The following is a 14085-nucleotide window of genomic DNA, read 5'->3' as shown; positions in this document are numbered from 1 at the left end:
ATAATGTAAGTTGGCGGGGTCTTGTTAATTGGTAGTGGTCAGCCTCTGTGTTCAGGAAACATCCACTTCACCGAACGAACGGCGAATGAATTTGAGCGAATGAACAATTCTCCCAGATGTTTCTGACATAAGCTACGACCTTCATCAGTCGTTTTCATCCTAGTGTCCATTGTCCTTTTCATAATGTTTACAACTGAACAAATGAATTCGTTTTATCAGACCCATATGGCTGTCTTTGCGAGAATTGATGTTCTTTTTATTGTGTTCAGCCAGAAACTTTGACATTTTTCAGGTGGGAGGAAATCTTGTTTCATCGTTCAAGTTCGAACATTGACTCTTGATTGTTCCTACGCTAATGTTAACCTTCGACTCCCTGAGCCAAGGTAATTACAGTTTGTCACCATGGATTTCTTTGGATTCCTGTTTGTTTTCGACTGCAGGTTGGTTCCATTTACAGTGAAGTTCTGTGGAACCATACCTATCCACGCTTCCTATACAAGATTCGATCAATTCTGATTTTGCAAGGTTTCTTCCTTGTGCGATTGGAATTATTTTCTAGCTCTGTAGATATGCGTATCAGGCCAACTCCTCATCACAAGAGCTTCAGTGTTCTCTTCTGCAATACTCTTCTTAGCACAAAGATGAAGACTGATTCATGAAGGTGAAAAGGAGGGTCAGAGTCTTCAACAAGGCCTCCGCTTTCCTTCCCATCCTCTCTCAGAGATGTGAGAGAATTGGGCCTAATTGTGAGACAACAACTATCCCCTTGGGGTGTTGTACACACTTCCCCTCCAGAAATACTCCATACCTCACAGCATCAGCTGAAGGTCATTCACCTACACTTTAAGAGGTTAGGTTGGGTTTGGATGAAGTTGGACACTTAATCTAACTTAGCCAGTCCTAACCGCATTTGAATATCCTGGAACTACTTGTCTAATGGTATCAACCAGGAGGTAGTCTCTTGCTCTACAAGGGACTAGGCTGGGTTAGGTTTGGTTGGGTACTTAGCCTAGCCTAACTAGTTCTAGCCTAACCTTACCAACCCTGCACTTCAGTATCCTGGAACTTATTGCTTCATGGCATCAACAAGAAGGTAGTTGCCCATTCTTCAAGGGTCTAGGTGGGTACTTAACCCAACCTAGCCTAGCTTGACCTAATTTGCACCGCAATAACATGGATCATATTAGATTTTCAAGCATCAGGATCTGAGGATAGGTATTCCGTAGTGTTGTTAACCCTTAAGAGACGGGCTAGTTATATATCATGCACACCCCCAGACCAGGCAAACTTTAAGGTTGGCCAGGTTAAGAAAAAACATCAATGGAAAGCAGAATATATGCAGATGCACATGGTGTAAGAAAAAAATTATAAAAATTTTCCCTACCTTCCAGGGAAGTTGAAAGTGACTATTTAAAACCCTGAGTGGGGCCTCTTTTACAAAACAATTGTAAATTTTACCAAGATATACATGTTCTGTCTAATAGTTTATTTTATATTATTTTGTAAAATTATAATTACAGCTCACACAATATCATAAAAGGTAAGAACTAAAATCAGTAACAAATTCTGAGTATATTTGTTATAAAATGATTACTTAAATTTACTGAGATAGGAGATGCAGTAACTTTTTGGAGGTATACATGTTTTTTCTAATATTTCTTTGCACTTTTCTTTGCAAAATTACAATTATAACTTACACCATATCATAAAAGATAAGAACTAAAACCAACAGCAACACCTGGATATATTTATGAGAAAATAAATAAAAGACATCATGGGAGAGAGAGGAGCTAGACATCCCCCCATCAAGTCAAGAACAATACTGATCCCCCTGAGATGCCCACTCACTGAGCTGAGCTGATTCAAAAGTTGCCACCATTTATTTATGGACCATTGAAGTGATGGAAACTCTTTCCTACTCGATACAGCCAAATTGTATGGTGCGTAGTATTAATACTCATATGAGGATTCCCGTCCATCACCCAAAACCTGTTATAGATAGTCATATGAGGATTCCTGTCCATGAAGGGTTAAGGAATGATACCATGGTAGTTCTTTAGTCAACAAGAGGCGGGTGGCAGCTAGTGTCCTATCATTTCCTCAGTTGACGATGTGGATGCGTGGGTTTGCAGTAGCACACTCAGCACAGCAGTCAACCAGACACATTCCAGGATGTTGGATGTATGACAGGCAAGTTCAGTCACTAGGGTCAGTGTTAGCGACAGTTGGTCTTGACACCTTGATGTTTCGAAGAATTGTTAGATCTAGGCCTAGACGGTCTATTAGCCCTTCAGTCTCAACACTCCGAAGATGTTACTATTTGACTCAGTCTCTACGGACCATGGGTATAACAGCCATCAACCAGGCCACATTGAAAATGATTGGGTTAGGTCAGTACTTGGATAGGTGACCACCTGGAGCTCTAGATTCTGTTGACGTGTAGATGTCTCTTACATCCATGGTTAGAAATGTTGGGACTAGTCAGTACTTGGATAAGTGACCTACTAGAAACTTCAGATGCTGTTGGTGCCTAGGAGACATCTTTCGTACCCATGATTCAAGTCTTGGGCTTAAAACTTCCCCTCATTTTGCCTGATTCGTCAAGAGATCAACAACACCTCCAAACTAATTTCAAAACAGCTGGTTAGATTATGTTGGGGATGTGTACCACTACCCCCTGCGAATAGCTAAAATCCGCAAACACTTGACATCCCTTTAAAAATGCTTTTAACTGTCTATTTTGATAGTTCAAAACACCAAAAATCTCTCTAAAAATGCTCGTACCTGAATATTTTAATAGTTTTATCACAAAAAGAGCATTTAGTCATGAAAATATGAAAATGCAGTAATTTGTGAATATTTCTACATGAAAAATACTGCGAATTGGCAAATTTTCTGTGAATAATGTGTAAACAGTACTGTATATGTTCCACAGAGAAATCTGCGAATAGGTGAAGCTGCAAATCCGGATCTGCCAATAACTTGTTTTTGGTTCCTACTCAGTCAAGAGTGGCGTCTAGGAGCTCCATTTCTTTTGACTTGATGTACTGTAGTTACACTCTGTGAGGAGTGGGAGATGTAAGCAGTAGCTACTGCTGCTGCAATTACCAGTTGATCCTTAACCTGAGGAGAGAATATTATGTGTATCTTAAGACAGTTTCAGGAGTCTCATTGTCTGAATAAGCACTCTTTTGATAGCAGTGACACCGAGGTAGTGCCATGGTTACACTATCCTTCTCCAGAGATTTTTCATTCTTCAGAACATTGACCAGGGCAGCAGGCTCCTATACTTCCTTTCTTGGAACTTAAGCACAGTTCTTTTTAGACTTTCAAGAGTCTCAAGACCCAAGATAGACACTCCTCGGTGTGATAGCAAGAACACCACGGTAGTGCCATGTTCAATAAAAGGTCCTAGTGTCCTGTCATCCGCTCTGTTGCAGTGCAAGTACATGGGTAGACAGAAGCACATTCAGCACAGTGGCCAGCCAGACATCCCAAGCAAGATGGATGTAATTACAACAATTGTTCACTGAAGTCAGGAGATAAGGACAGTTGATCTTGGCACTTTGACTCCTGGAAATTTGTGCAACCTCTAACCTCTGAAGAAGCTTGATCATAGTCCTTCTTTCTTGACTTACTGAAGTTGGCGCGGTTCTGTTCTGTCTTCTCGCGCCTTTGAATAAAGTAAGACATCTGCGCTACCCATTTACATCTGGAAGCTTATGTCTATCGTCATTCTACATGTTTCGAAAGTGATCCGTGAGACGGATCATTCCACTGCTGTGGTCCTGTGGTGCAAATTATAGTATGATATCTATGTTGCCTTCATAAAGACTAGACTCAACCCAATGCCAACAACTCGTTCGTTATCTTTGAGTTGGCTGAGAAACGGTGTCCAAATTGTCATTTCTCTGACTAGTGAGATGATCAAATGAGCATACCCTGCAACTTCTTGGTGGATATCGGTACATTTCAGACCAGATCTTTCAAGGCCAGGGCCATCGGTCTGTCTGTTGCATTCAGGAAAAACCTGTCGGTTGAGTACTAGGATGGAATGTAATTGTGCAGATCACAATCATCCCCTTTTACCTTGGGACGTTGCCCATAGGTCCTTGGACTTCTTTTCCAAGGATCGTATGGTGGATGCTCAACAAAGTCATGTAGTTCACCCAGCTCTTGAGGGACAGGTTGCATCTTGCCTAAGGTGTGCGGCTGCAAGGAGAAGGTGTGTGGGACTGGCCTCTTCCCTTTCTCCTGTCTTCCTTCCTCTTCCAGTGGGCAGAGGAACCGTGCTGGACTGACATGCATGCAGGTGGTCTAGATGACTGAGTATCCTATCTATAATCTAGCTCTATTTGGATTAGTAGATGCAGATCCTTCCTTCTCTCTAGCAAGGGGAGAGAGGGACTAACTATGAGCAAACCAGTTGGTTATTCTTAGCTTTATAGTCTCTGACACTGGGTTCACCCAAACTTTTCCAAATCAAGGATATTACACTTCATTAATTCAAAACGCCCAGAAATCTGACGATTGAACATCTCTCTTGTTCAGTGGGTCAGAGGTATGGTCTGCTTCCTTTGCTCTTTCATGACCAGGAAGAGAGTACCCAGGTGAGCCAAACTACATATGTAAAGACTGAGGGTTTGTATTCGTGTAGGAACAAATGACAAATTTTTTAAGTAATTTGTATTTTTCCTAACATACAAACCTGAGATCTTTACATAAAAGGCCCACCTCTTACCACCCCCTCATTCTCTTACCTGGGCCAAAAGGTGAACTGCGTAGAAATGAAGCACACTGACTTGGTGGGCAGTACTTGGCCAATTTATGCAAGAAAAGGATGTGTAAAAGGGTTTTATGCACTGCCAAAGAATTGGGGCACTTCAGTTACATCTTCATATTAATCCTTGAAGTGTGCAGTTAACCACAAAAGCACAACTTTTCCTCCTGTCAATTTTCTGTGAAAAATACCAGTGTACTTATACAGAACTTGCTAGTTTTTGTGGAGTATGCATAATTTTCTTCAATAGAAAATAGTTTTTTGTATAAGTAACTTAGCAAGTAATTACATAGCTATAGTTTCTAACTTGCGCGGCAGCTTAAATTCAGAATTTGTGGTAGCCCTTCAGTTGTTTGGTGTAGGTGACTAGTTCCACCCTCTAATGAGAATACTAGAAACAACTTAGCAGACAACCTCATTCTGTTTCTGCCATGCCCGAAGTACTAAACATCAGGTGTTTGCAGCAGCTTTGTTCATTATTTGCTGATTGTATAACTGAATTTCAGTGAAGCATTCCCGCTGATTTCGAGTGGCCTTCAGACTGATAGCTTTCAGGATCAATTTTTTATTGTTTTGTTATTGTTGTGATCTGATTCAGGTTCGTCATTTTTTCACTACTGTAGCAAAGTTGCAGTCTTCTTTTCACATTGTTTCTCCTTTGCAGGGAACTGAAAAGATTTAAGGGCAGGAATGTAGTAAGGAGAGATTTTGCGCTTAATGTTTTGGTGGATGAGCTTTAGGAGAGAAGGAGTTCTCGAGAACTGAGAATTGTGCTCTGAGCTCCCAGCTTGCCTGGTGTCAGTTACAGAGCATCCAGCTCCTGCTCTCATTTGCCCGGCGCCAACACCCAAATGCCTGGCGCCAACTCTCCCCACATCCATTTTTCTCTCCTACTACTAGCCCTCCTAATTTTTATCCACTTGATCCCGCACCTGGCTCCCTTGCTTCCTTCCTGCACCATTGCCAGTCTTGTGTCTAGGTTAACAGAAAATTAACCTTGTAACAGTGAAGTGTTGTGCAGTGGAGGAGGTGATTATCCGGCCCCCCCTGGTTCTCCTAGACCTAAGTCACTGTCAGACTCCCCTAAACCTGGGAGGAGGCATACTGAAAGTCCATTGGAGGTGGTGGGAAGTCCCCCGTGGTAATTGCCCCCTCGGTTGAACCTGTTGCATACTCCCAGGTATGGACAGACAGCCACTGAAAAGGCATTTTGATGGATGTGTAGTGGAGGAGGCAGCTATTCGGCCCATCGGATCTCCCAGACCTAAAGTCCCTGCTATACTCCCCTAAACCTGGGAGGAGACATACTGGCAGTCTAAGGGAGTCCAAGGGGGTTTGCCCCCTGGTAGTTGCCCCTTCAGTCGAACCTGTAGTACATTCCCAGGTACTGGCGGACAGCCACTGGAAAGGTGTCTTGTTGGATGTGTAGAGTTATCATCACACGTCAAATTGACGTTTTCATGAGCACCTGGTCCCATCCTACTAGTGTCTGACACCAGTTCCTATTCTCTCGACACCTATTCCTGAATGCCCAACACCAGTTCCCGGGCTCTTGGCACTCTCTTTAGTGCCTGGCGCCAACCTACGGAGCTTCCATCGCCCACTCTCATGCGCCCAGCGCCATTTTGCCATCTTACTAGTGTTTGGCGCCAGTTTCTCTTTAGTACTCGGCGCCCATCTTTGCTGAGAACACACTGTTGTTCTTTCTTGAGCGCCAGTCTTTGATTGAATGCCTGGCTCCGGCTGTCAAGTGGCCGGTGCCAGTCCCCGATCACTAGGAGCCAACTCTTCAGTATCAGACTCCCACCTCTGAGCGCCATACAGACCGCTCACAAGCATTTTGGCTCTCTTCAGTCTGTTCCACTTTCGCCTAGAGTTCAAGATGAGCGGATGTTACTCCCTTTTTAGCGACAATTAGTGCCTCAGAGTCCTGTCCTTTGTAGACAGGGACGTTTGTGTCCCAGATTTATAAGCTTAATGAAGAAAGCTCCCACCTCAGGCATTTTCTTTGGCCTCTAAGAAGTCTCTCAGGGAGTTGGGAGTTTGACTTTTGTTGAAAAGGGAGCAAGACAAGTGCCTTTGGACTTACCTCCCTCTGGTGCTTCGATGGAAATAGACCTACTTGTTGAAGATCTTGTCAAGATTTTTGAAGTACAGTAAAAGGTTTCTTCTTGACTGGCAGCAGGAGTACGGGCTAAGAAGATAGAGGACTCCCAAGTGTTTACCGAGAGACATCGCCTCTGATTGCCTGTAAGTCCTTTCCTGTGCAGATAAGGACAGTTGAGATGGGTTTTTAGATATTTCTGCTTCCTCAGAACACAGCCACTGTCACAAGAGTCAGCTTTTTGAATCTCAGTCTCAGTTCTTGGAATTTTCACACTTTCTGTCTGCCAAGAGAATCACAGCTACTTTCAGACGGTCTGCTAATTTCTAGCCCCTTTTTTCTTCTTATTCGGAAAAGTGGATTTGTCTACTGGGGACTCTGTCGTCCACCGAGATGTTAGTCAAGTTAGACAGACTTCATATGAGAGTTTTACCATTCTTCCTCTAGTTTTCATCCAATTCTGAGTTTTCCAGCGCACACAGTAAGCACTGTGACGTTTTTTGGTTCTTTATGGCCAGTGAAGATACACGCAGATGATGGTTGCTGTTCTCTGCTTTCTGTCGAGCGATAAGGAGGCTAGCTTCATCTCAGCCTTCCTGCAGTTTCCCTGTTGTTCCCTCTGTCACTTCCTCAGTCAGACTTCCTTTGAAATGGTGATACCTTCTCTCTTGAGTGTTCTTTTGTTGAAAGACTTTACTTGGGCGCCAAGCAAGAAGACAAAGCACCATGACCCCCTCTCGGACTAGCACTTTCTAGCGGCACCCATTCCCGAATGCCTGGAATCAACTTCCGAGCTCCTGGCGCCATCTTCCTGCTGCCTGGCACTGATTCCTGAATGCCTGATGCCTGCTCCAAAGTGCTTAGCACTAATCTAGCCAGTACTAGGCTACTGCTGCTGAAAGTCTAGTGCCCACCCATGGACTATTTTTTTCTGTTAGAGGATTGTGTCTGACAGCAGAAGAATTTGTCACACCTGGTTTTGGACAAGGACACTGATATCCCGTGCCCAGGCTTTTGTGTCTCTTATGGACTTTTAAAGCTTTTTATAAGCATGCCAGATATTAGTTTCCACCATGTACAGTTCTGCATATGTTTTCGGTCTGTACGAGGTGGCATCTAGTCCGTGCAAGGCATTATTGAGTCCAAATAAGAAGTTGACCCCGCATGGATGTCCACGTGTCCGCATGGCTGTCAAGAGTCAGCAGGGTCGGCAACTAGTGTGCACAGTTGTCTGTGAGTCTGCACGATGATCTGCAAGTTCGCTCGGTTGCTTGCTAGTCCTCAGGTTTGTCAGCGAGCCTGCGTGGCCCACAGTCCCCGTTTTCTCTTTGAATAGAGAACTAAGTTCAAGACAGAGACGAACCAGACAGTCTTGTCTTCCATTCTCCAGAGTGATTGGATGGAGATCTTGGATATGCAGGATACTGTACATAATCCCATGTCTGCGTCCGGACTTTGGAGAGTATCTCAGGTCCGTCTTACAAGACAGGATCTTCCAGTTCAGGGATATAGACTTCGGCCTCTACGGCACAAGTCTTATCTCGAGTCCTTGCTCCTCTTACATTTGACTTCATTTTCTGGCCATGAACATCAGTTTTTCTTGAACAACTGACTTCTTCGATTCTCTTTGAAGGAAAAATGCTCAAAGGGGACAGGGAAACACAGTTGGACACCGTCATTTTTTCCCAAAGCCCTGGATTTAAGTCAGACCTGCAGTGGTGGCTGTCTGAACTAACTTTCAGAAGGGAAGTTCCTTCATCCCTTTAGACTAGACTTAGACCTCTTCTCAACACCTTGATCTAGGTTGGGAGCCTGCTTGGGGAACCAGGAAGTTTCTGGGACATGTCTCCAGAAGAACGGAGCCTTCACATCTATGTCAGAGAGCTAAAAGCGATTCGCTTAGGGCTTCAGTGCTTCTTGACCCTAGTTCACTCCTAGACTGTGGTAATCCATTTAAACTACACCACAGTCCTAACGTTTATAGTATTACGTTAGCAAGGAGACTCTCTCTTCCATTTTCTCTCTACCAAACAGCAAGAGAACTTCTACTGTGGAAGATCAAAATCTTGTTTTTCTAGTCTCAAGATTTAGTCAGGCCAGCTAATAAGTTCTGGTGGACGAACTGAGCCATCAGAAGCTTCTTCTTACCACCGAGGGGACCTTGAAACCCCTGGTCTGTCGGGACCTCTGGAATCTATGGGGCAGGCTGACTTTGGACCTGTTTGCCACCTCAAGTAACGTTCGTCTTCCTCTCTTTTGTTCTCCAGCCCCAGATCCTATAGCATGGGCGACAGACTCCATGCTGCAAGTTCGGTTTAGTTTGGACCCCTACGTCTTTCCGCCCTTCACCATAGTCAAGAAAGTGCTGAGCAAGTTTCAGGCTCATCGCAATGTTACAATGACCCTCATAGCCCCGTTCTGACCCATGAAATAATGGTTTCTGAACCTACCATGGTTATTGGTGGACTCTCCAAGACTCCTTCCCCAATCTGTGTCTACTCAGTCAACCTCACTTCAAGAAGTACCACCAAGGGTGGCTCACTCTTGTCCGGATGGGCCTCAGACTGTCTGGAAGCTTGTCAGAATGAAGGGGTTTTTCTAGAAGTGCATAGGGACTATTGCAAATGCAGACGTCAATCTTCTAGCTCTGTCTGCCGGAATAAGTGAGCGATTTTCCGTAGCTGGGGTCTCAGACTCTGTCTCCTTTTGAGACATCTGTGACCCGAATTGCTGATTGTCTCTTTTATCTGAGATCTAGAATCTCTTGTATTCCTCCAATAAGGGGTGTTGAGCTACGTTTAATGCAGTTTGTAAGCAACTTCATGAAGTCATTTGACTGGTCCAGGCAAGGAAGGAAATCCAATCTCCTGAAACCTGGACGTAATGTTGAAGTAACTAACAGGTCCCTCTTTGATTTACTGCGCTCCTCTTCTCAGAAGAGACCTTACCCGGAAGGCTATCTTCCTGGTGACCTTGGCTTCTGCTAAAATGTTTTAATGGGATCCAAGCCATTGTTCTAGAGTATGTTTTTTACAAGGAGACATGGTTTGCTCGTTTACCCTTGGCTAAAAGCCAAGAACAAGGACCTATCCAAGACCTGGATCCGTTTTTTCTCCCTTAAGAACTTAATGGACATCGTTGGCTCAGAGGAAGAATAGAGAGCCCTCTGCCCAGTTGGAGTTTTCAGGTATTACCTGAGCAGGATCAGAAGAGCAAGGGGTCATCCATAACCTATACTGTACTGTTCCATTTTGACCTCTGATTAAGAACGCATTGTCCTTCATCCTAAATGGGCTTTATTTCTGAGACCTCTCTCAGATTCAGGAGAGCATTTTGCATACTTTAAGTGAAAGCTAAGGATGTCAGAGCAGCTTCTACCTCATTAGCTTGTAAGTAATAATATGCCCCTTACTTCCATTCTGCAATCAACCTCATAAGTTTAATCTGACCTTCGCTTCTCACTATTTTTATTGAAAGTTAAAACTTGAAATTTTGCAGTACCTTACGACCATTATTAGTAACTGGCATGATATTGTGGGAGGAAGCCCAGGATTTTCTCCTACTATCTCTTTACCTTGTAGTAAGGTGCCAGGTTTTGGGGAGTTGGGGGCTACATTGTACCTGGAGCACTTACCACTCTGAGTAGATAGATTGTGGTTTTATTCAGTGTAGGTGACAGTATTGTCTGGTTGTTTTTTATATTGGTACTGCGCCCAGGGCAAGGGCACCTATTGATGTTTTGCTAGCCATTGGAATACTCCTTCCCTGCAAAGCTCCCTCTTAGGTAGAAGCACTCCATGGCTATACTTTTACACCACTACAGGTTAAGATGAGCAACAATCAGAGGCAGTGTTCTCCTGCAGTAGCTCTCTTAACTGATAAGGAAACGACAAGCATTGTTTTCAATGCTAGCAACTTTTCTGTTTCAAATTCATTACATGACTTGATGTTTTGGAGTAGAATATGTTCATGTATCCCACCTCCTGTCAGTGTGGGATTCAGCTATGTAATTACTTGGTAAGTTACGTATATAAAAATGCTATTTTTATATTAAAATTGTTTTATATATACTTACCAAGTAATTATAGAGTCAGAGTCCACCCTACTGCGAATTTTGAATTTAAGCTGCCGTGCGAGTTAGATACTGTAGCTATGTAATTACTTGGTAAGTATATATAAAACTTAATTTTATTATAAAATAGCATGTTACAGTACTGATATTTATTGAATACATCCAATATTCATGGTGGTAAAAACATGTTTAGATGATGTTTGAAAGCCAGGATGGCATAAGCCATGGATTGTAGCTCACAGGTTCATATTTAGATTTGGCAGCACAATGCAAGCGTGGTTGTTTTGAGGCCTTTCTTTTGAATTTTTGTTGTGTCAATAATTTCATCTGATTCACTAGGCAGTTATATCTGCCAAATGCTTTTTTGCATTGTAAATTGCAATTTATATTTATGTTGTACTTATATTCCAAGTAATATACTGAGCAGCAGTTAGGATTAGTGAGAAGAGTGGTTTACAAAAGTTTGTTTTTACATCCTGAGAAAAGTTTTACCATCTTATAAAATGATTGAGTGGAGGATGCATTGTTTATGTAGACAATTCATCTTTGATGATAATGCTATTGGATACAGGATATTTAGGCATGTCAAACTGAAATAAAAGGAAAGGCATTTCATATAGTTTTTGATGTTGGTAATGATACATCTGTCCCTTTCACTATCACTAGTGTTCTTCAGGGATCTCTTCTCCCTCATGCTATTCTTTGTTTTCATTATTTGCATTCTAATATTCCCCCTCTCTTCTACTTAAACTCATATATAGATGATTTTGTTCTTTGTGACAAGAGCAATAAACTTTCCACCTCTCCATTTCGGTCTTTGGAAGTTCAGTTGAAGATAGTGTATTATTCAATGCTTCCAACCCTAATTTTCATATCTCATTGCTCATATCTGTTAGTGTTGGAGATTTTGGAAATTGAACCTGTGCACACACTTATCAATACGATGACATTTAAGGGTGGAAAAGTTTGCTTCTAAGATGGTGGGTGTCACCTATACTTATTGAGCCATTCCTTTAAATTTGTTGGACTTTTTCATACTTGTCTGGAATATTCTTCTCATATTGAGATCCACTTCAGTAGGTGACCAACCATTATTTGTTTTACAGGCACAGTAATACCTTGGTCATTGTAGAAAACATCTTGATTATATGAGTTGTCCACTCACTTCTCAGTGCAAACGCCAGGCTGAAGAATTTTACAGATACTGTGGGAAAATCACAAACTCAAAGGTCATATTATTCACATTCGGAATAACAAATTCTGTTCTTGTAGTATATCCTAATCTTGTAATCTGCCTCATTTCAACAAGGTGGTCTGTCATCACTTTACGGATGAATTCTGTTAACACACTTTTCTTACAGTACCTGGCTTGTTTTGTCTCTGTTTGTCTCATTCTCACATGTTTTGTTTATTCATATTTACATTTTTTCTTTTGGCTTTTTCAGGGTAGTGTCAAAGGTGTCATTTTGCAGCACAATGGCCAGATTTTAACATCTGAATCATCTTTAGCCAGCGATGCTACTGTTGTTGCCACTTTGAGACTACCTGGTGGAAAAGGAGGTTTTGGATCTATGCTTAGAGCCATTGGTGCTCAGATTGAAAAAACTACCAATCGTGAAGCTTGCAGAGACCTCAGTGGTAGACGCTTGAGAGACATAAATGAAGAAAAGAGGTAAGGCCTTGAAACTTTTACTAATAAAGTTATCCTTGGTACTGTTAATCAAGAAGTCTTACATCACACCAGAAATTCTCTCTCTCTCTCTCTCTCTCTCTCTCTCTCTCTCTCTCTCTCTCTCTCTCTCTCTCTCTCTGGTTGCTTGATTCAGAGAAGTTCTTCTAGCTGGCAGCTATGGAATTGTTTCTTTTCAAGTTTAAGGGGTTTGTTAACTTTGTTCAGGGCTGTTTTTAACTTTTGTTTCCTTGTTTTTTCTTTCAGGACTGGACCACATTAGATAACTAAGTTTGTCACCCCTTAGTCCATGATGTTAAGAGAATTATGACAAAGTTCCAAAGAAAATTAACCATGCAAGAACTGAAACTTCTCTTCTTGCATTGCATTCAAATTGGACTTCTAGATTTTGTTACTTGAAGGTACTTGAATATCTCTGAATTGGCATCTGAGTGCAACAAAATTTACCTTCTACTCAGGGTTAAATGTAAGATTACTGTATCACAATATTCATCGCAAAAGGAATTCTTCATGCATTCTAGTCCTAAGTTCCTGTGTAATTGGTTGCCCAAGTATTTTGTTAGCTATTGCTTGGGTGACAGATGGCATATTGACACCCGATCATTACATTAAAAACAAAGACTGCAAAGAGGACCAATAATTTTTCATTTTGCATTGGTTCTATTATTGCCACTTGCACAAGGATTGCTACTATGACTCCGTTGAGCATTTGTGCTTATGGTTTGTGTACAACATTTGCATCTTAACACACACCCCATGGTTTGTGTACAACATTTGCATCTTAACACACACCTCCATGCTTTGACCTCTTCCAACACCCTTACCAACATTGCAGCCCTCTTGGACTTTGATCTTGGGTACTTTTGTGCACAAGTATAGTTAAAATTTGCTGTATTCTGGACCACCACATTTGTCACTTGTGATATTAGTGTATCCCAAGGATACTGTTTATAGCAGTGGCATTGGTGGCTTATCCCTCCATATCAGAAAGTTAGTTTAGTTCATCAGTGGTGTCTTTGTTCATATTGTAAATATTTTTTTGACCCACATCAGTTTGGGGGCTATTTCATCATCCAAACAATGGTTTGAGGAGATTAGAACCAAGATAAAATCAATTTTAATAAACTCCATCCATGTCAAAATCACGTTAGTGGTCCATTCTTGCTGTAACAGAATGCTGTAGAATTAGGAAGGGCAAAGATTTTGAATCCTCCTAATAATTTAGGAAGATTTGATGTGCAATAATGGCAGCATCATCAGTAGAAAGTGGTGCTTGGAAATTGCTGAATTACAAATATGCAAATGGTGGAGAAATTTTATATCAAGAGCCTGGAAAGAAGACTGAAGGTTTAGACGTGGTGATGTGAGGAACAGCAAGTTAGAAAAGCACTGCAGATAATCCTTTTAGGTAATTCTTTTTTTACAACATACCTGTTTTA

The 14085-nt window shown here is 42.0% G+C and overlaps 1 protein-coding gene across 1 annotated transcript in view; it reads left to right on the top strand.

The window, feature by feature from the left end:
- LOC136844940 (splicing regulator SDE2) overlaps positions 1 to 14085 on the top strand; it is a 41286-nt gene that overhangs the window by 14769 nt on the left and 12432 nt on the right. Inside the window, exon 3 of the mRNA XM_067114341.1 lies at positions 12402 to 12628. Within this exon, the coding sequence (XP_066970442.1) occupies positions 12402 to 12628 (227 nt within the window). The remainder of the gene's footprint in view (positions 1 to 12401; positions 12629 to 14085) is intronic.

Source organism: Macrobrachium rosenbergii, chromosome 13, assembly GCF_040412425.1.
Source record: "Macrobrachium rosenbergii isolate ZJJX-2024 chromosome 13, ASM4041242v1, whole genome shotgun sequence".
NCBI classification, from domain to species: domain Eukaryota; kingdom Metazoa; phylum Arthropoda; class Malacostraca; order Decapoda; family Palaemonidae; genus Macrobrachium; species Macrobrachium rosenbergii.
The sequence above is the reverse complement of the archived record's forward strand: the minus strand, read 5'-3'. Positions and strand labels throughout refer to the sequence as shown.